This window comes from Rhamphochromis longiceps, linkage group LG1 (assembly GCF_057381845.1).
Source record: "Rhamphochromis longiceps isolate RC_006_pf linkage group LG1, R_longiceps_female_GT1.1, whole genome shotgun sequence".
NCBI lineage: Eukaryota > Metazoa > Chordata > Actinopteri > Cichliformes > Cichlidae > Rhamphochromis > Rhamphochromis longiceps.
This window is the reverse complement of record NC_140557.1, coordinates 7926123-7948726: the sequence shown is the minus strand read 5'-3', so window position 1 is coordinate 7948726 and position 22604 is coordinate 7926123. Positions and strand designations below refer to the sequence as shown.

General features: G+C 39.8%; 1 protein-coding gene across 3 annotated transcripts; it reads left to right on the top strand.

The window, feature by feature from the left end:
- The first annotated feature begins 121 nt into the window (after positions 1–121).
- LOC146678218 (aminopeptidase N-like) lies at positions 122–22282 on the top strand. Of its 3 annotated transcripts, XM_085419567.1 has the most exons (22): positions 122–290; positions 9267–9790; positions 9863–9977; positions 10689–10831; positions 11102–11238; positions 11406–11532; positions 11612–11766; positions 12164–12277; positions 12426–12569; positions 12913–12978; positions 13160–13225; positions 13383–13558; positions 13871–13947; positions 14089–14222; positions 16662–16717; positions 16796–16943; positions 17054–17145; positions 17239–17349; positions 18304–18471; positions 19316–19456; positions 19700–19781; positions 19910–22282. In XM_085419567.1, exons 2-22 carry the CDS (start codon positions 9373–9375, stop codon positions 20060–20062), a joined length of 2823 nt encoding a protein of 940 aa, XP_085275693.1. In that variant the 5' UTR covers positions 122–290; positions 9267–9372; the 3' UTR covers positions 20063–22282. The 3 variants fall into 3 exon arrangements, with proteins under 3 accessions (XP_085275693.1, XP_085275642.1, XP_085275633.1); XM_085419516.1 differs by having other exon boundaries at positions 122–281; positions 9267–9977; XM_085419507.1 differs by having other exon boundaries at positions 123–290; positions 9267–9977.
- Positions 22283–22604: the final 322 nt, after the last annotated feature.

Here is a 22604-nt window from a genome sequence, read left to right as displayed (position 1 = left end):
CCTCTGAGGATCGGAGCTCTTTCTGCTTGACCACAATGCAGTGTTGATACAGCCGCATTCTTTCAGTCCCCCCTTCCCACTAAACTTAGGGATTTTGGGGGATAGAGAAGATTGTTCCCTCCCTACATCTCTAGAGAAACCTGTCATAACTCTCGCCACCTCCTACCACCATTCTCCCAGATGCCGACTGCAAGTCTTTAAGCCTGGGATCATTCCAGCTCAACTTGAACGTCTTTTGTGGACTTAATTCCGGGCGAGCGCTGGACATGCAGCTACACAAGGTTTGGCAGGTACTGTTTTCTATATCTTTAGTAAAAATATGACCAAAGAGACCAGTCTTGTTGATCCAGTCTTTTTTTTTCTAAGAAAAGTAACATTAGTTGTCCTTTGTGCAAGTTTTACAGCCATCTGGTAAATTGTTGCACTGCTTTTTCCCTTAGAGTTTCTGTGCAGCAAGAAGTTGGTGTAATTGTTCACAAATGGTCTCTGAATGGATCAAAGGCAGACTTTCCGAAGTGAAGTACAGTCTTGTGATGCCGTTTAAGAAAATCCATGATACTTTGAGTTACGCTGCTCTTACTTGATATCAAAAACCAAAGTATGCAACGGCAACTCAGTTTGCAGTGAGTGCAAAGTAAATACTTTAGTACAGCAGCTGTGAGATAAATCAGTGTTTGGCTTTAGTGGCTGTGATGTGGATTTATTAGTCATCTGTTAACATCCAGCATGGGCTGTTCTGGATGTAAACTCTGCAGCCCCCATAAACTGACTGTAGCTTATCTGTTCAGCGTGGAAGTGAGTAAACAGAGTTGATTGTGTCGGTCACAGGTTCACGAACAGGTGGAATGATTGCATGAGTGCTAAAAGGTATTTTTACCTTTAAATGTCTGAGATAAGTCGAAAGTTATTGATGGATAATGATAAATCTTGTTAAAAAAAGTTGAAGGTTAAAGTGTGATAGGACACGGATGGAGCACACAAAAAAGAAGGTGCGCTGTCCTGCATTTCTCGGTCTTCCGGTTAATCACATGATAGAAAAAAGACGTTCTTCTGTGGCTCTTCAAAAAGAATACACAGCACTTACAGAGAATGTAAGCGGGAGGCCTTTTAAAAATCACACCGCGAAATGCGCCTCCATGAAAATATGTGACTTTGCCCTCCCCACGATAAACATTCCCACTCCGGCTCTCAGTTGGCAAAGAGGAACGTTCTCGTGATTTGTTTGGATCATATTTCTTATTGAATTGGTCTAAAGTGACTGTAAGGGGATTTATTTGAAAGACTGATGATTAAAATTCATTCCCTGATTGATTTCGCAGACAGTTGATTTACCTTCCACTGCGGAAATGGGAAAGAATAGACTTTATAACCTGTTGTTTGAAAATTAGATTTCTTTTCAACATTGTTTATAAGTTAGCACCAGCAAAGAAGCCGAGCCTTGTATGCTATAAAACTTTTCCGTCATTAAAATGTAACACATTGTGCGATTTTGAAGCTTTATGCTGTAATGACAGCAATACCAATAAAAAACAACAAACAAAAACAAACAAACAATGTATAAAAGCTTTATTTCATTAAATCTATATTCTTTCTAATACCCCGCAGGGGGCAACTCCACTGTTTGCTAAATTAAATCAGATAACCTAGAAGTCTATGAGAATATGTTGTTTTTATGACTCCAATCTATGGTTTCAAGTCTTATTAAACAGCACATGTTGGGACTGAGAAGTTGCTACCGTACGAGCATATCGTTTTTTCCGGGAAAATTCACCTTTGTCATATCCAGTTTTATAACAGCAAGGTGCTGATATCCTCACAGCTCTACAACAGTCCACATGTCACTCTCAATATAAATATGAATAGTCACACAAACACATCCCAGTGACTGTAAATAATCACACTCATGCTCCCAAACAAGCTTTGTAAATTCCACACGCTGGATAAAACAATTTCTGTGACCTACCCAAACCCTCGATTGAATATTTATTCAACAAAACGCTAAGTCTTCCAAAGCCACAGTTGTAAACTGTGTAATGGGGACGCAATAATATTTTATGAATTCTTCTTGTTATTTCCATCGAAACATTCAGCTCTTGCGGCTTGCTGTTTCTCCATCAGCACCTTTTCTTTGGCGCCTAAGAAGCACTGCTCCATTTCTCTGCCACTAAAAAGGTATTCCATTAATAACACAAGAAATAAGCTTTGAAAGAGATATAGACAATAATAATTTGAGTGCATTATTGTTATGTGGCAATGACTGTTCTGTAAAAAAAAATCATCACCAAATTATAATCTTTCTACATGCTGCTGTGTCTTCCAGCCTGAGCTTCTGTTCCTTTTTTGTGTGTAGTCTACAAGTATAAGTCAATCTTTCAAACAGTAGGCTTTTAGTTCATTTTTGTTGCGTGGGAAAAGCTCAGACATTTGAGAGCAGGCTTTCTAAGCCAGCTCGAAGAATAACTCTCTGTCCTGGCCCGCAGTATTGCATTCCAGTGTATGTTCCTCATGTTCTCCACCTGTAGGTTGTTGAGTTCACATACCACTGACTGCAGTGGGTCTTTGCATACTCAAGGAATCCACTGATCTTTTAAATCAATTTATTCTACAAATGAATTTATGTATGAAGTAAGCGGGGTAAATGTTTATCGTTGTTTCCCCTCTCTTGGTCTATAAACATAAAAGCTGTCACATTTTATTGTTTTAGCATCTCATTTCTAAAGAAGCTGAATCATCATGATGTGGATGTTATCATGGCTTTGGACTCACCTTCTGATGAGTGTTACAAGCTATCATTACAATGGACCATGGACTATTATCAACCATCAGTTATGTCGTTCTTAATTAGATGTTTGTGAACAAACCGAAGACACAGCTCTGCGTATACTTAACTGGAAGAAGATACAACTGATCTTTGTTAACACTTCACATCCAAACTAAACTAAGCTAAATAACACAAGCAGAAAGAGTGGCAAGTTCAGACTAAAATGTGTTAGCTCAAAATGAACAATAGCATCTTAAATAATGATGGTTTAATACACACTTAACACCATGACTCATTTCCAATCACTTACTCGCTTTTATGACTGATCGGAAAGTTAGTCATTATGGCCTAGGTCAGCTTTTCTAACAAGTAAACAGATAAAATTGGCTCGGATGTCATCCTGTAATGGGTATCAAATTTAAGTCAAAGTCCAAGTCATAAATAAAACTTTCACACACAACACTGATGTATTTCTTCGAATACAAAAATGAAACTATTAACCTTCAACTTAAAATATAAACCTCCTGTGAAGAATTATGATAGATTCCAAGACAAGGTATTTTCTGTACACAATTCAGCCATCAATTTCTTTTTAAACTTATCCAATTTAGCGTTGCAGTGTACTACAGCCTATCTCAGCTGTCACAGGGCTGACACATAGAGAACTGCAGGAGGGAGCCAAAGTTTACACATATAAGTACAGGGAAGTCATGAAAATGCCACACAAAAGGCCCGAGCTGGCTGGTGGATTCAAACTCAGGTGACAACGCTAATCACCAACTACCTTTATTAAAAAAGATACGATTGAAAGCATATAATATATGCATATATATAATATAAATAAATGTAAAAAACTATATAACAACCTCATATATAGATATAAAATACTCTGTTATAAATAGAGAATGAAAAGCCTTCTTAACACAGAACAAATCATGAGATATTTAACACATCTGTCACGGCGGGGTATGCTGCTGTGTTTTGTTGCACGGACCCAAAAACAGACACCGAAGGAAGGAGCTGCGTTCTCAACAAAAGAAGAAGCTTTCTGGCCAATTCTGGCCAAACACATGAACTGAACCAAAAACAAGACCAAGTCTACACGAAGATAAACAGACAAGTTCGTATGACATGAACTATGACTTTGACTGTGACTAAAACTGTGACTATGAGTAGATAACATGAAGGAAAATGGGCAGACGTCCTGACAGCAAACAGTTATAGAAAAAGGACTTAAATACGCACAAATGAGGTGATTTGGGGAAGTGGAGACACATGAGGAAACAGATGACTAGAATGAACATAATGACGCACAGAACAATGAACACGGCGAGACGCAGACATGACATGAATATGACAACATTAACCGTGCAGACATAAAACTTGACAGGCAAGACACTCAACAACAAGGGGAACTTTAACACAGGGGTGAATACCCAAGGGACTCTAAATGAACGAAGAAGTACAGCTGAGGAACCTGGGTGCTAATACCAAAAAGACTAAAAATAAATAATGAACTTAAAAAACCAAAAAAACTCAAAGTGCTAGGTTACACGACCCAGGGCTGTGACAACATCATGATGATCCTGTGTTTCAGGACACTCTGATGAGCAGTCACATGGACATGCTGTCAGACAGGAAGGAAAAGTGAGACCGTTCATTATGAAATAAATAACTACATGTTCAGGGTTTTGGTTTGGTACAAGTCATAAGTGACACAGAGTGCTTTGACTTCGGGTTGTATTCTGTTTGTTTGTTCACTAGCAGATATAACTAGACTCAATTTCACTGAAAATACCGATAATGTGAGAAGATTCTGAAAGAAAATAGTCTCTTTTCTGTATCTTTCTATATCTCTTCACTCTTTAACTGGTAAACAAGGTATTATTACTTCTATTGCCAGTTGTGATGTCTAAATAGTACAGAGGTGTTATTGTTACATTGCTCTCTTTCATTTCTCTCTTTCATTTTCAAGTCAAAACCGGGTGAAGCAGACAGAATTAATAGAAAAATCTTATATTCACTTTCATTTATAACTGTTACCCTGTTACACTTTATGAACTGTTGTGCCAAGACTCCATAAAACTCGGGATGCAAAGTCTTCCATGGAAAGAATCAGCTGTAAATATTGAGAAATTATTGATAACAGGTTCATTAGAGTGTTTTTATGATGTCACGGCATATCTACCAGCGTAGAGGTGAAGGCTGTTTGATCTCCTACTGTTAAATATTAATGACACAAATGGAAATGAGTTAATGACAAAGTGAAGTGGGAAAGGCTACTACATGGAAATATATATTTGAATGCTTAAAACCAAAATGGACAGTCCAATATTAAAAAGGACCTCAAATAAATACCTGAGGCATTCTTTAATATACAGCAAGTACCAGTTAATATGGTTTCTGTCATGGTCCTGGGTCGTGTGATCCAGTGTTGAGTTTTATGTATCTTTTGTATTCATTTATGCTTTAGCTTAGTTCGTCTAGTTAATTTCTAGGGTGCTGTTTAGCCCTTTGTTTCTTAGTTGTTTATGTCATCTCCCCCTGTACTCAGTCTCCCTGGTTCGTGCGTCTACCTGTCATGTCTGCGTGGTTATGTTTAGTTCATGTCATGTCTAATCTCCATGTTTCCTGTTTTACTTTGAAAGCCTGTATTCAATGTCAGTGTATTTAGTTTCACTTCTCCTGTCCTGTCTTTAGGTTCATGTGTGTCAGCTGTGCTCCCATGTGTGGCCTTTTCCCCTGATCATCCCTCATGTGTATTTAGTCTCTGTGTTTCATGCAGTCTGTGTTTCCCACCCTCCATGTCCTCATGGCCAGGCTTCGTCATGGTTTTCCGAGTCTTCATAGTTTATCAGTATCTGTTTCCCAGTTTAGTTTAGTTCAGTCATGGTATTTCTGCTTTGTTTGAGACCTGTCTTCAGCCATAATAAAGGCTCACTTTCAGTTTAAGTTACTCCGGTCTACTCTCTTGTGTTCGCACCTGGGTCCACCACACGCACCACCGCACTGTCTGTCTCCTCAGATCGTGACAGTTTCTTTCTTTTTTTTCCTCCTGTGCTTCCAGTCTTTGTGCTAAGCTTGGCCTACCTACCTCTCGGTCGTTGTGTCCTTGGGCAAGACACTTCACCCGTTGCCTACTGGTGGTGGTCAGAGGGCCCGGTGGCGCCAGTGTCCGGCAGCCTCGCCTCTGTCAGTGCGCCCCAGGGTGGCTGTGGCTACTATGTAGCTTGCCATCACCAGTGTGTGTGAATGGGTGGATGACTGGATATGTAAAGCGCTTTGGGGTCCTTAGGGACTAGTAAAGCGCTATATAAATACAGGCCATACCTATAGGTTTGTTCCCTGCACCCACATAAGGATGCGGGGTAACGGAGATTTTGAAGCCACTTAGCACGATCCTGTTGAGAGCTGACAATATATCTACTTCTTTAGCATTTTAGCAACATATTTTGTGCCAGCTGAGGTTTTGTGTAGCATAATTTTGGGTCTTCTTTTAACCCTGTTTTAATTATTGTGCAGTTCTTGCTTCATATAAGGGTAAATGTCACTTTTTGCACTGTACAGTTTGTGTTCGTTATCTTTTTCTCTTCTGTCCTCTTTGTATTGTCTTAGACTGTTTTCTGTAAAGCATCTTGTGACTCTTGTCCGTGAAAAAATGTTTCCTTGTTTGCTAACTGGCCACTGGCCCAATTTCATGTTTACTGTACACACATGAGTATTCTGTCAGTTTCTTTACCTCTTGAAAAGAAAGTGAACAAGCATATTTACCAAAATGCTTTAGAATTTAGATGACTATAAGGCAAGATTACAGTCTTTGGAAACATATGATAATATTCACAGAGGTTGTGACAGAGAAAAATTCCTTTTTCAGTAAAAACGTCACAAAAGGTCATGGTGATGAGACAGGATTCTGTGGATTTGTGGTGAAGAAAAGCAAGAATGTGGACAGTGAGCTGCAACTTCCTGAGCTAAAGTTAAGGTGGTGTTGAGAAGGAGTAGGTTTGTGTGATTATAGGCCTGAAAGACAGGATGATATGAATAAATGACATATGGTGAAAACAACTCATTGGAAAGGCATTCTTGTTTACAAAGAGGCTAAATGACTGTAACTTTTGCAGGTAGTGCAGGAAAACCTGCTGGTTGCCTGCTAAAAATACAGAGAATTCAGAGTGAAGAGTTGAACCATTTGATGCAAATAATGTAGGGAGATAGGATGCACTGGTCTGCATGCAGAGTGCTTTATGATACTGATGAGGCAAGGAAGAGACGTAGCTGGAAGGTAATCTAACGCACAAGCTGAACCGAATTGGCAGCTAATGAGTGTTCTTTGTCGTGTCAAAAGGAGTAACAAGAACTGGGATGACACTTTTGATTTCAGCAGCGTCTTTTGGTAAAATTAGAAAGAATTCAGAGTTGAAGCTGGATGCATGCTGCTACTTCCTAACCAAACAGGAGTTAACAAGAAGGAATACAGGAGCTACACGTCTCGTTGTCTGTAGGTGAAGTTTTAAAAATAACAAGAACTTCTTCTCATTATCTCTGACTCATTTAAAATAATCACTGTTAGAGTTTTAGGAATACATGACTGCAATTTTGGTTACAAAAACAAAAAGGTCAATTTTGGGTAATGTCTGAAATTTGGAACGACAGAAGAACCCCAATCGGGTACTACCTGGATTCAGGTAGAAGTTGGATTTGTGGGCTTTTCTAGGGTTGGTCCTTGACTGGATTAGCTTTCCATTTTCTGACCAGACAGTAGACAGGTTAAAAGCTGGATGCAGCCATGGTGATATTACCCACTGGTCTAATTTTTGCTTTTTGAACATGTATTGTTATCTTTTTGGCCACTGCCACGTTTTGTAGCCAGAACTTACCTTGTATTGATGAAAGAGTGGTGTTATCATATAAATTTAGCAAGCTGCATTTATAAACTGTATGGGTGTGAGGCACAGACTGTCACGGTCTGGGTGGCATACCGTGGGGAATGTTGGAGAAAGGACTCAAACGCTGGACTAGTGGAATGAGCAGTGGGTTTATTTACAGTGAAGTAAAAGTACACCACACAATAAATCTCCAAAGTGCTCCCTCGACTCCCGTGACGTGTCCTCCAATAAGTGCTGGTATCTCGTGCTCTCTGCCCTGTGCCTTCACACACCCCGTGTGTCTTGCAGTCCTGTGTTCCGCTGTCCTCCTGGGGAAAAACGATAGACACAGCCGTTATGGCACCAACTCCAGCAGGCATACACTGAATAGCACTTCAAACACTGACATGGAATCTAACTCAACGATCCTGCGCCGGAGGACGCTCCATCGCTCTGTTAAGTAGCTCCCCCGACGAGCCTGATCAGAAGCAGGTGTGTGGGAACCTAGGCGTGACCAGCCCATCAGGTCTGCAGGTGGCTGTCCTTCATTCTTCAGCCACACCCGCAGACACCCACACGTACACACACCAGCATGGAACACAAGAGCGCAGGGCAGCAAACATACATCCAATACAATAACAACAACGACAATAACAATAATAATGGTCCACACTGTTCACGGACCCCGAGTCCCCGGAACCGGGTCTGTGACACAGACAGATATTGGTCTAATAAGTACTATGAGCTCATTAAACACTAGAATTTTATTCAAACTGAAGCAAAAATTTCTTAGGTGGTCTTTAACTTGCAGCAAATGATGATATCTGTCAGGTAATCCATTAACAACAGAGTGAAAAGGTCCAGTTTAATTATTCAGCTTCAAGTGATACCCACAAGAACTGCAGTTTTTTTTCCACTTGCACACGGGCTTCATTTGTTTTATCTTCAGCGGTTGACAGAGATTGACCCCAACCATCAATTACAGCAGACAGTTCCTCCCTTTTCCTCCCGTCCTGTTTTCTTCAGCTTGATGATCGAATAGCACTGATGTTTTGATAGTGTGGGAAAACGGAAAAGACTCAGAAAATAGAACAGGAATAGTTTGAATTTACCCACAGAAAAGCTAAAGGCACTCAAAAGATGAGCTCTGGCTTAATGCTTCATTATTCAGCTTGCTGCCTTTGTGACAATATTTACCCCCAATTTTTCTCAGATGATTTTTTCTTTTAACGTTATAGTACCACTGATCATTTTCATTGTGATACATAAAGTTGTTTTTCGGATCGACTTGTGATGCTGAAACATTTTTTGTTTTGCATGAGACCAGCGCAAAACACCAAAGCCAAGAAGTCTGAGTAACAACACCTTCAACCCTTTGGTGTCTTTTTCAGTGTTAAACCCGCTGCCTGCAGGATGAGGAATAATGAAACGTTTTTCAAGTAGTACTAGTTTGGAAGTCTGGTTTTATAATGCATCACAGAAATGGAATGATTTATTAATGTTACATAACTCTTTCAAAACAGTAACTATGAAACTACATGGCTTGTTAAGCATCCTTGACGTTTATTACAAAAAATAGAGATGCCAAGTTATAGATTAAATGGCTGAGGTTTTCTTGTTTTTCCTCTTTTTTTCGGCAGGTGCCATGTAAATAGCTCACCCATTAACTGAGAAGGAGGAGTTCTGCCGTGCTGACATAAGCAGACTGAGATCCCTCTGATTCCTGCATTGACCTTCTGATCAGACATGGGGAAAGTCTACTACATAAGTAAAAATGTGGGCCTCGGGATGCTTGTACTCGCGGTCTGTGGACTGGCTACAATTATAGCTCTTTCTGTTGCTTACGACAAGGAAAAGTCCAAGAATCAAGGTAACGTAGGAGATGGAGCATCAGATGGCACCAGTACAACTACACCCAGCACCACCCCTGACACTCCAAAGGAACCCTGGGACCACTACAGACTTCCAGATTCCCTCATCCCCGTCTCTTACAATCTGACCCTGTGGCCACGATTGAAGCCCAATGCAGAGGGCTTGTACATCTTCACTGGACGTTCAACAGTAATTTTTAAATGTGTGAAAGAAACAGACCTCATCATCATCCACTCCAAAAAACTCAACTTCACTACCTTCTTTGGGCACCACGCTAAACTGAGCAGCCAGGGTGAGGCCCCAGTGCCCACTATACTGAATTCTTGGCTTGTGAAGAAAACTGAGTTTTTGGTTATTCAGCTAGGCAGCAGATTATCGGCGGGAAAATCCTATTCACTTCACACAGAATTTCTCGGGGAGCTGGCGGATGACCTGGAGGGCTTCTACAGGAGTGAATATGTTGAGGATGGCGTAAAGAAGTAAGACTTGTCAACACATTCTTATTCCACGGTGTCAAATACTGCTGTTCTGTCAGATGCTGCTGGTGAGATATTGGGTTCTTTTTGGAGAGCAAACATGTCAGCGTTAGGAGGTTGCAATCACAGAGCTGTCAGACAGGTAACCACTGTTAGCTTTATGTTTTGAACCTGTTCTCTGCTTATGGTTTTACTCACTAGCTACATTTCAAGGTCAAGATTAAGGTTATATTTATCATTTAACATGCACATTTCCATTATCGCAAGAATTTCTACTCCTTCCAGTGGACGGGTCAGATTTGAGTGAAAGCTGCAGAATGAGTCTTTACCCAAACTGTATGTGAAAGTCATATTTGTCGTTCTCTGTAGATTGCAGTTTTCATCACTTTGTGCCATACAGCCAATCAATCAAATGTAGACATCACTTTCTTTTTGTACTTCACACAATACAGTAACTTGTGAATTATGATTGTTAGCTGGATGAATGACTGTGTTATCGATGTTCTGATTTATTTAATATGTGATGATTTGTGTCTAATATTTAGTGAATCACATGCAAACACCAAATGAGATTGTGCATAATTTTAAGATGCCAGTGTCCGTGATAAAGCTGCAGTATTATTTGCTTAATGTTTCTCTCGGTCAGTTTTTGAAGGCTTTTGGATTGTTGGTGAATGTTTTCCATTAATGTTTTTTATTTCCAATGTTTTGCAGAGTTGTTGCTACCTCACAAATGCAGGCAACGTATGCCAGGAAAAGCTTTCCTTGCTTTGACGAACCAGCCATGAAAGCAGTCTTTACTGTCACGATCATTCACTCACGAGACACTGTGGCTCTGTCCAATGGCAAGGAAAAGGGTTCGTTGGATAAACAAAACTATTTCAGTTTTTTATTTTTTTTCAGTGCAAATGGAAAAACAAGCTCAAAATGAGAATAGATATCATGTTGTAAGTAGTAGGTAATGTGATTGCTTCATAAACCAGTGACTGTAGAAAAGCCAATGACTGTTTCTTCAGTCATTGGTTGTAACTAATAAAAAAACACCTTGTCCAAGTTATTAAAGTAAATAAGTAACTAAACACTGTTAATGCTAACAGAGTGTTTAATATTTTTCTCTGCCTGCACAGAAGCTTCAGAGGCTGTCATTGACAGTGTGGCTGTCAAAATTACAACATTTGAGCCCACGCGGAAAATGTCAACATATCTACTGGCATTTATCGTCAGCGACTTTGTTCCCATTGAGTCAAACCAAAACGATTTGTTGGTAAGAAACCTGGATTACATATTCACTTAAATCCCCAGTGAGGCCGGGATCCAAAAAGCATTTCCCAGCTTATATTTTCCCAAATATGATCTTGGAAAGTTAAAACGAGCATGAAATGGTAAGGAGCAATTTTTTTTGGACTCAAAGATTTAAATTACTCTTTGCAGATTCGAATCTGGGCTCGGAGAAAAGCAATAGATGATGGTCAGGGGAGCTATGCTCTCAATGTTACAGGACCCATCCTGAGGTTTTATGAGCATTATTACAACACATCATATCCTCTCTCAAAGTCAGGTAGACCATTTTGCTAAATCATTTCATTTCAATGATCTCCCTGAGCACAGCATGTTTTTTTAACCCTTCATCTCCACAGATCAGATCGCTTTGCCCGACTTCAACGCTGGAGCAATGGAGAACTGGGGTCTGGTCACATACAGGGAAACGGCCCTGCTCTATGACCCCATCCTTTCCTCCACTGGAAACAAAGAGAGGGTCTCAACTGTGATTGCCCACGAACTCGCACACATGGTATAGCATTGGTTTTTAACCCAGACGGTCTCTTTTCTCAAAGCTTTAGGCATCACAAACTAAAGCAACATTATATTATGAAATGAACGTGATTGCAGCAAAGTCTCCTTCCTTCACTCATCAAGTACTGTAAAAATAAATCTACTTGTGTTACTCCCTTTTGCAAGAGCAGCTGACAAATCGTGACAGTGGAGTAATTTCACCCTGCTCTCGACACATAAAAACAGATGGGAAATCCTGTGGTTTGAAATGTTTTAATCCCCTGCTGATTCGGTTATTGTGTTGCTTGGATGTGACTGATAGTGCTAATGTTGGCCAAAGTCTAGGTTCATGGAAACGTTAATTCCCTGGTCATGGCAGAAATGCTCATCTGTTTACTCCTCATGTGTTTATTTAGTGGTTTGGAAATCTGGTAACTCTGCGATGGTGGAATGACTTGTGGTTAAACGAGGGGTTTGCATCATATGTTGAGTACCTCGGAGTCGACTACGCCGAGCCCACCTGGAACATTGTAAGAGACATGCTTGCATCTCCACAGACAGCAAAGTTCGATACAGTTCTTAACAGATGTACATTTTTGTGTCACAGATTGGTAACTTTTCACAGATGTTGTTGGCTTATAAAACCTGCCCTGGTTCTCTTTCTCTGCTTGGCTGCAGAAAGATCACATCGTCCTTTATGATGTTCAGAAGGTGTTTGCTGTGGATGCCTTGGCCTTCTCTCACCCACTGTCACGTGGAGAAGAGGAAGTCAATGAGCCCGCTCAGATCAGTGAAATGTTCAACACGATCTCTTACAGCAAGGTCTGCTCCTCCGATAATTTTACACAACATTTTATGCAAGTTGATTCACAGAAATTAAGTATATATTCTACAATTTCACCCACATTTGTGGACAATATAGCCAGATTTGAAGCCCTTTTGATTTTAAACTCTCATGTTTATTAAATTATATTACTTTTATTTAGCTAATTTGCAGTAAAACGCTCAGTTTTCCCAATTCACTCAGTCTTCCTGCGTCCGTGTGATTCATATCACACCATCAGGACGGCAACTCGTTTTAATGTTTGCTTTGGGATTTGTGGAAAATCCCTTTCCGTTATGAGAAATTCAAGCTCACCAAATTCTGGCGGTTTGTTTTTCCAAGGGTGCAGCAGTGCTAAGGATGCTGTCAGAGTTTCTCACCGAGCCTGTGTTTGCTAGAGGACTCAGTGTGAGTATATTATCACTTCATCTCTGCTGCCGTAATGTGTGTGCGACTGTCAGCAGACTAGGAATTAATGATGCTGTGTCTGTGGTTATTTATGCCAAAAAATGTTTCCTGGTAAATTCACACTATTTTCCTTTCCTCGTGATTGCATCATATGATCCTCATCTCCGTTTTGTGTCTTCAGTCTTACCTGAACACATTCGCTTTTGGTAACACTGTATATACAGACCTGTGGGATCATCTCCAACAGGTTGGTTAACCTGCATGACTTCACTGGTATTGTGTTTTTTGGGTGTGTGTGTGTGTGTGCAATTATCTTAAATTTCTGTGTGTGTGTGTGTGTGTGTGTGTGTGTGTGTGTGTGTGTGTGTGTGTGTGTGTGTGTGTGTGTGTGTGTGTGTTGTCAGGCAGTTGAAAATGCACCAGGAATACATATTCCACACTCTGTGGAAAATATCATGAACCGCTGGACTCTCCAGATGGGCTACCCAGTCGTCAGTGTTGACACCCGGACAGGAAGTGTCACACAGAAACACTTCCTGTTGGATCCAGACTCTACAGTGGACAGACCCTCTCAGTTCAAGTAGGAAACTGTTTAACCTTGTGCTGCAAGTTTCACTCAGATGAGAAATGAAGGGGCTGCACTTACACATATGTGCTTTAGGCTCCTGGTTCTCATTCACATTGAAGGGGCTGATGTCGTGTGTTGCTGACATGAGATGTGACTCTGATTTGTTTGTGTTGCTTCTACCTAAGCTGATTTTTTTTTTCAGACAGCAGCCAATAAGAATCTGTTGTATTAATCCAGTGTACCCACTAGCAGTGAAATCGTAATATGGAAATGACAAACAATAAATTATCTATCTTCTTTTCCCATTATGTCTTTTCTGTCTAGTTACACCTGGTATGTCCCTATCAAATGGATGAAGATGGGTGTGCAGCAGCCACAATACTGGCTCCTTCAAAAAACAGGTACACTCATATCATGGTGCTGTATTAGTTCTGCACACAGACTAAAAAACAAGACATTTCCTACTAGATTAGTTGGTTTAACCACAGCTCATTAAATTAATCAAATCTGCTGTGTGTCATTCTTTTCTTTTGTTTAACTAGACACTCATATTCCTATGAGAGTGTCAGGACAGGACTGGGTACTCGCAAACACAAATGTATCTGGATACTTCAGGGTGAACTACGATCCTGATAACTGGGACCGTCTCCTTTCCGTGCTCAACACCAACCACCAGGTGAGTCACAAGTGTTTTCCTGTTTGTGCTTTATGTCCACATTTATATGGTATGACAACTAAAGACTGTACAACGGCTATTCAAATAACCAAAACTGGATGGAATAGATGCATAAAAATAAAACTAAACTAAAATAATAAAACAAAATAAGATAAAAAGTTAAATTTACTCCAACTATATCTATGAATTTCCCCTAGTTTCTGTTGCCTATGTTTAAGGTCGGTTTGTGCTGGATTGGGTCAGCGACAAAGACTTTCTGCTGTGACTGGTTATTATACTTTTAGCTGTATCTTACACTTTCCTGACAATAGCACTGCAGCCCTGAACTTTTACAGATACCACCTGATAAAGGTCTGGGTACTCTTGAACCAGTATTAGCCGGTCTTCAACCTGCCCCTGTTGTTCTGTTCTGTGTGCCATCTTATTGCACTGATATGAAAATAGCACAACAATTGTGTATTTAACAGTATCAAGTGAGAATCATGTGTGCTGCCTCCTGTTAAGGCTCTCCAGACTCCTTTGCCTGAAGCAAACACAGTATTATCAGTAGTATGAATGTAAAGGATAATTTGGAAAATATCTAAAACCATGTCTCATGAATTTGACTGAGGTTCATGTGTTTAAATGGCTTAAGGCAGACAACACCAGACTAGGCAAAGAATCTTAAAAACACAATAACTGCACAAAAACTCCAAGTTAAAAGTCTTAGCAGAAAAAAGATATTTGGTGCAATCTATGCATTTTTGCCAAATTTACACACTGAGCTGTAGACAATTTGAACTGCTTTCAGTATGTGTAACTCTTGGGTTTTGACTAAATTTTTTTCTTTGAGTGCACCGATCAAAGTTTGTTGTGGAAGACGAGACAAGAGCTGAATTTGTTACATTTCAGAAACGTATTAGCTGTCAAATGTTGATATTTGCTGCTTTTTCTGTCAGTTATTTGAGCTCTGAGACTACACTCACTGACCACTTTGTTGAGTACACACGTTCTGCACATTAATGCAACTATCAGATCCACAGCCACATGGGAGCAACTCTTTGCATTTAGGCATGGTGGAAATAGAACTGAGCATCTAAATCTCAGTGATTTAAGGGATTTTGAGAAGGTCATTGTGACACACGACCCACAGATGGGCACTTCCGCGTTTGAGAGTTCAACAGTGCTTTATTTACAGTTGTGATTTTCCCTGCGGTTTCTGGCTCTTGCCCCGGACGCAGCCACTCCGTCACTCCCGTTGTCCCTCTCACTCCTTCTCACTGCAAGACATAAGAAAAGTCTCTCCTCATCAAGTCAGTTCCGGGCACCTGCTCCTTCCCGCCTCAGCGCCGTCCCGTGAGCTCCCCTCCTCTGCAGCAGGCCAAAGACCACGCCCCCGCCACAGGCATGCTTGTTAGTGTCAGATGGGCTGGTCTAAGTGTTTCAGAAACTGGTGATCTACTGGGATTTTCCCACACATCTGTCTCTATGATTTACAGAGAATGGTCAGAAAGAGAAAACATTCAGTGAGCAGTAGTTCTCTGGGTGAAAATGCCTTGCTGATGCTAGAGGGTGATGTCCAGGCTGCTTTGAGATTGAAAAGTAACAGAAGAGCATTTCTGAATACACACAAAACACATTGAACCTTGAAGCAGATGGGCTAAAGAAGCAGAAGGCCAAACTTGGTACCTCTACCATCAATTATGAACAGGAAACCAAGGCTACTATTTGCACCAAAATTGGACAAAAATGTTTCTTGATCTGAGTCTTAATTTCTGCTACAGTATTCAAATGGTAGGGTCAGAATTTGTGATGAACAGCATGAAAGCATGGATCATGCTGCTTTGGATTAACAGTTCAGACTGGTGCTGGTGGTATAAGCTGGTGGTGGTGTGAGGGATATTTTCTTGGCACATTTTGGGCCCATTAGAAGCAACCAAGTGTTATTTAAATGCCACAGCTTACCTGAGTATTGCTGCTGACAATGTCCATCCATCTCCTCATGCTTTCAGCAGTATAAGACGCCAATTTACAAAGCTGAGATCATCTCAAATTGATTTCTTTAACATGACAATGAGTTCATAGTACTTTTTAGGTCGGTACCCAAGCGTGTAAAATCACAATCAGTCACAATCTAAGTCATCCAGGCTACCCTTCAGTGGCAAAGGAATTTAAAAAACCAAGCAGTCAAGTCAACAATCTCACTTTTGGCTACCAGGCAACCTTTGTGAATGCCTTTTCAACTGCTGGAGTGCAAAACAAACAAACACATGAGAACAGAGAGTCCTTCCAGCTGATCTGATAAAGCCCAAGGTTTCAGAGCTTTAACAGACAGAAATATGTTGGCTTTGTTCAATGTCATTTTTCATATTGCATTTTCAGTGTATTACATTTCATAATTTTAAATGTTAAATTGTTTTGTCTTGTACACTTTGCATGTGACTTTTTTCTTTCTTTCAGGCTGTATCAATCATCAACAGGGCACAAATTATCGATGATGCATTCAATTTAGCAAGGTAAAGGAAAAAGAAAAATCTTAAGTTAAAGTATTAAACAGTTATGTGTGAAAAAGCATCCTTTTCTTTTTCCCCCAGAGCCAAAATAATCAGCACCACACTGGCTCTGAGAACTACCAAATACCTGTCAAAAGAGCGAGACTACATCCCCTGGGAGTCAGCTTTGAGAAACCTCAACTACTATATTCTCATGTTTGACCGCAATGAAGTCTACGGAGTTTTGCAGGTTAGCCCTACTTTAGTTTACATGCTAATTATTATTCTTGCCTATTGTGAGTGTTTAAAATAAAAGAGTCAACTGACAGGAAAAAAAACTAACTCTAACTCTTATTTTAGGCATACCTTAAGAAACAAATACAACCTCTATTTGAGCATTTCAAGACAATTACATCTAACTGGACAAGAGTACCTACAGGACACACCGACCAGTAAGGGCTCTTTTAAACACAGATTTTTGATATGAAATCAAAAAGCTAAGATTTTGTATATATTGTTTGTCTCTGTAAAAAAAATCTTCTCAGGTATAATCAGATAAATGCTATTGGGATAGCCTGCAGTGCGGGAGTGGAAGGCTGTAGGGAGCTTATAAAAAGCTGGTACAGAGAGTGGATGAAAAATCCAAGTCGCAACCCGTGAGTACAAAATAGTTTCAATCTGTTCTTTTGAGCCCATGAAAGTTCTCATACACGTTTAAGGCTTTTATATCTGTCTTTTACTACTCAGTCTTGGCAAATCTTGGCAGTAGCAGGTGTTTTTAGGGTTAGGCGGTTATGATGCAGCTCATAACCAGCAACATGAAATTGAGATTGACACCACAGATTTTAGAAACAAGACCTGTAATTAGTGTAATGGGTCAAATGCACTGACCCATTAGTGTAATGGGTCAGTTCAATATCAGGACAGTAAGGGCCTGTGCAATACTGGGTCTTGTGCAATAAAATTTATGCTTCCGTTATTATTATCTATATTGTCCTCTGTGTCCACTCTTCTTGTCATTGTTTGTTCTAGTATAATGTGATCACTGTTTTTGTCCTTGTCACATGACCTGTAAATACTGTCTCTGTATGTTTTTTACTAACTTGTGTTTAACACCAACCTGCCAGAGGTTCTGCAGATGGAAATTAGCCCAAGGCTATAATCTGGCATATTTACATTTGTTAAAATGTTCATTAATATGTATTGCCCCTCTTTCTAAATAAAATAAATAAATAAATTTAAATGAATGCATCTTCATAGTTACAAATCCAGCAGATCATGACATGCAAGTAGATATGTCATTCCCATGCTGACCTCAGACATGCCACACTTTGTCAGACACTGACAATTTGCAATTGTCCAAAGACTCTTGCCCTGGCCACTGCAAGAGCAGTAAGGAATTTAGAACAGTGTGAGAATGAATATTTCTTATAATCTGCCATAATTCAGACCTCTTAAATGTGACTGCTGAACTGTTTACAAAACTGTTAAACAGCTAGTGACCTATATGCCAAGTATGTCTGTGTGTGTGCATTCAGAGAGAGGGAGAGGAGAGAGCCAGTGTTCTAGGATTCATTTGAAATTCATTGCATAATCTTTATGTTCACCAGGATCCATCCCAACTTGAAAAGCACAGTTTATTGCTACGCCATAGCCTTTGGTGGTGTGGCAGAGTGGGACTTTGCCTGGAACATGTTCAAGAATGCTACTCTGGCATCTGAAGCGTCCAGGCTCAGGTCTGCACTGGCCTGCAGCAAAATACCTTGGCTTTTGAACAGGTGTGTTGTGGAAGTATAGTAATGTATTAGCAATGTAAATGCTTTTCAAAGAAGCTAAACTGATTGTTTATTCAGAATAAAACTCACAACTGAACACAGAGAAAGAGAACCTGCTTTGCAGCATAAGAGCAATTATAGCAATTACATCTTAATGATAGAACCATTAAAAACAGTAAATGTAACACTGTGAACTGGTGGTGAAGAGATTCACATCATAGCAGAAAAACAAGTGTGTCGAACTGAGCTTTCCCAATTGGCTTGTACTCTATTTACCACCCATCATGGTGCTATCTAAACAGTACTATTTTAATTATATCCTCACAAACAAATAAATCTTGCTTGTGGATGCTGGCCACCAAGGGTGTTTTTATCTTGTCTGGGATGAGTTTGTTTTTATGCAGTCCCATAAACTCATCAACAAATGCACGGTAATTCATTTTTAATCAGTTTGTCAGTTCGATCAGTAAGCGAGTGGGTTACACTCCCTAAGGACCCCTTTCCAAATAATGAGGGTGGCCATGCAAATTAAAGAAAGCCTTTAGCAGCCCCCCCACACCTCCAAGATATTAAGCTGTGTGTTATTGCCTATAAATGTGCTATAATTTTGTTAAATATTAATGTGGTCACAATAGAAAATAGTTCCCATATACCATTAATGCTACTTTATCTCCTGGTCTCTGGTTGTTGATTCCCTCCCTTATAGTTTAATTCAGTTTTATTTATGCAGCACTAAACTGAGCAATATCTATAGCAGGCATTGTGCAGTCACAACTTTGAATGATATCAGATATTTTCCATTTTCCCTCGGAAATAATCGTTGTATGTGGGTATATCGTTGACTCAGGTATCTGGAGTACACACTAGACCCAACTAAGATCCGTAAGCAAGACGCCACCTCTACCATCCAGAATATTGCCCGAAATGTTGTGGGGATGCCGCTAGCATGGAACTTCATCAATGCTAGATGGAGTTACATCTTCCAACAGTGAGAGCTCTATCCTTTTGTTTCTAAATAGTCAGTACTCACAAACTAATTGTTAAAGACAGAAAAGAATTTTAAAAGCTGAATTTAAGAAGTAATCACATTTCTTTAGGTGCAAATCCTGCTGGGTTTTTTTCTTTTTTTTTCACTTACTTGCCCAGTTTGAGTTTTCAAGCATGACTACCTACCTATTACTAATTCCTTCTGCTGAACTACAGCTTTTTTTTTTCCCTTTTCTTTTTTTAGATATGGAAAAGGATCATTTTCCTTCTCTAATCTTGTCAGTGGAATCACACAGAGGTTCTCTACAGAGTATGAGTTACAGGAGGTATGGAGCCAACAAAACCTCAACCACACAGAAAAACACAGAATTTCCCTTTGGGCATTTGGGAGAAAATAAATACAACGATTGCTAAATTTCTGATTTTGTCTGTTTGTATTTGCTCTTCTCTCCAGCTTAAAAGATTCAAAGAAGAAAACCTCAGTGTTGGCTTTGGTTCTGCCACCATGGCCCTAGAGCAGGCCATAGAGAAAACAACGGCTAACATGAAGTGGGTGACAGAAAACAAAGCTGAAGTGCAGCGGTGGTTTGCTCAGGAGTCCACGTGAGAACACCAAAAGCCACCACAGTCCTTTTTTCAGTACTGACAGTGATATGTAATTAATGAAAATCACTATAATCAACGGAAACAACAAAAGCCTTTTCTCTTGACAAATGCAGAAGGACTGTTTAACTGTTGTCACACAATAGCCCACTTAACATCAGCTTTAGTGCAAGGGAAGGGAAGAGACCAAGACAGCGTGTTTGTTTTCTACATATTTTACATTATAAGTTGATCCTTATCATGATTTATACTATTACCCAAGGCAGTAAATTTAATGTAGAGCAGTAGAGGCAGAGATTAATGGCAGCAATTCTACAAGTGGTTAAAATCTGTTGACGACAGCTGTTTTCATGCATGTGCTTGAACTTTCCTAGACAGACAGAGATGCATGGGAGAAATGTCTGATGTGGTGGGATCAGACATTAAACAGTCTCTATCCTGCCAACTTCCTAGTATAAAGTGCATATGATGTGCAGTTGAAGCCATGGTAGAATTATACTTAAAATAAGTCACTGAATTACAGCAAGTGGTGACCACTAAACACAAAGTATTTCCAGAATTAAGAGCACATCTAAAGTTGTGTACTTCCTGTCACCTGTGAAAAAGGACAGCTTTAGACAAATGACCTCATTCACAAAATTTTAATTTTATGTTGCTCATCATCATGTGATCGTTTGCTTCCATCATGTGACATCATGTGTCACACCAACACTGTCCTCCTCCTTCCTCGAATTTCCCAGAGGAACCCACCCGAGGGATTAATAAAGTTCTATCTTATCTTATCTTATCTTATCTCTCCCTGCATCCATAAACCTCCTCTATGCTTTTCTTCTTCTCCTGCTGCTTGGCAGCTCTACATATTTAACATCCTTTGTCCAATATATCCACTGTCTCTCCTCTGTACATGCCCAAACCATCTCAGCCTTCCTTCTCTAACTTTACAACACCAACCAAAAAGAAATGGTCGTAGAAAGAATAGTACCCATGGACACCTTTTAGGTGAAGGGTTTCAGGGAGGAGACTTGCGAACACCTTGGTAGCCCTCCTGAAGAGCTGGAGGAGGGGACTGGGGGTTTATGCTTCAGCAGCTACACTGTAACCGCAGACCCATCAAAATCTATAGCCTAACCTGTGTCATAACTGGATGTGCATCTTCCCAGAAATGTAACTACACATCAGGCTGATGCAGCTCACAACTATTGAGATTGTCCAGTTCAGTGCGATTCCTCCCATGCCTTTCTGGCTACTTTTTTACGAAATTTTTTGAATTTATCAGCGAAAGAATAACATTGTGTCAATACAAGAAATAATGATGATAGCACCAATGTAAGGGCTCCCAAACTTCAGCAAATTGTTGCAGGGAGATTGCTAAAACTATCTGAATGGACGTGAAGGAAGGTCCAAAGAAGTGGTTATGTTTGCCCCAGAAGCAAAGAGTGAGGGGAAAAAGTCCCAGTATTTTATTTATAGCTATAGGCTGGCGGATAGTACCACAAAAGTAAATGCCGGCAGCTACAAACTGTTTCAGGGATAAACATTTTACTAATCAAGTTTAATTTTTTTTAAACCGTCATCATTCTCAAGTAGACATTTTGGAAAGGTGTGGGTTTTCTGATTTCCTCCTCACATACTGTTGTTTTATTTTCCTTAGTTGTCAAATTCATCAGCTTTTTTTGCTTTCCGTACAACACCTTCATGGCTCCTCCATGACTGGCATTTAGATAAACAATTTTCTTCCTTACAAAGAGAGGTGGCAACATACAGATAACAAGCACAAACCCTTCCATTTAAAATCATTCTGATTCTCCAGATGATTCCCCACACTTGTGTTTATCAATAAGAATCATTTGTCCTGATTCATAAGCCAGTCACACCTGTCTAGCAATCAGGCAAAGATCTCTTACCTGGATTTGATTCACAAAGGTGTATGATGAGGGCGCACTCAATTACTGTGCTCCTGTTCTTTGGAACAAGCTGGCTGCTCACCTAAGATCAGTTATATCTGCGCTGACGTTCAAAAACAAACTCCAAATCTCTTTGTTCACACAGGCCTGCACTCAATAACTAAGCGTGTTTTTATGTTTTTTTTTATCTTCTGTGTTAAGCACACTGAGCTTACATATGTATATATTTTCCAAAGTTCATGTGTGAAAACAGCTTGCCTTTAATCCAAACTTCATGTCACATTTCAAACTGATTTCCCATGAATAAACTTGCATTTGTACCTGTTCTTGGTGTGTTTATTGCAAACGGGCAGTAACTATAGATTCCTCTTTTCTTCCCATCGTTGTTTACTGACAATTTCTGCAGCTTTTGAGTTTTTAATTGAAGTGGATGAGTTTACATTTAGAATAATAGTACATGTTTCATTACGCATTTTGGCTTTTTTAAACTTAATTATTACATTTTTAATCACCTGCCAAATCAAAATAAAAGACCTGCAAACCCTAAAGAGTTAACATAGATGAATGGAGTCGTTTTTCCCCATTGAGCAGTGACAGGTTAAAAACTTTCCCATAAAATATCTCATTAGAAACATAATAGGT

Bases quoted from the DNA above. Each gene is read 5' to 3' on its own strand.
- LOC146678218 (XM_085419516.1), top strand. From the start codon at position 9,373: ATGGGGAAAGTCTACTACATAAGTAAAAATGTGGGCCTCGGGATGCTT. The intron at 10,832-11,101 runs GTTCGTTGGATA...CTGCCTGCACAG, and splicing joins GTCCAATGGCAAGGAAAAGG to AAGCTTCAGAGGCTGTCATT. The intron at 19,782-19,909 runs GTATGGAGCCAA...TCTTCTCTCCAG, and splicing joins CAGAGTATGAGTTACAGGAG to CTTAAAAGATTCAAAGAAGA.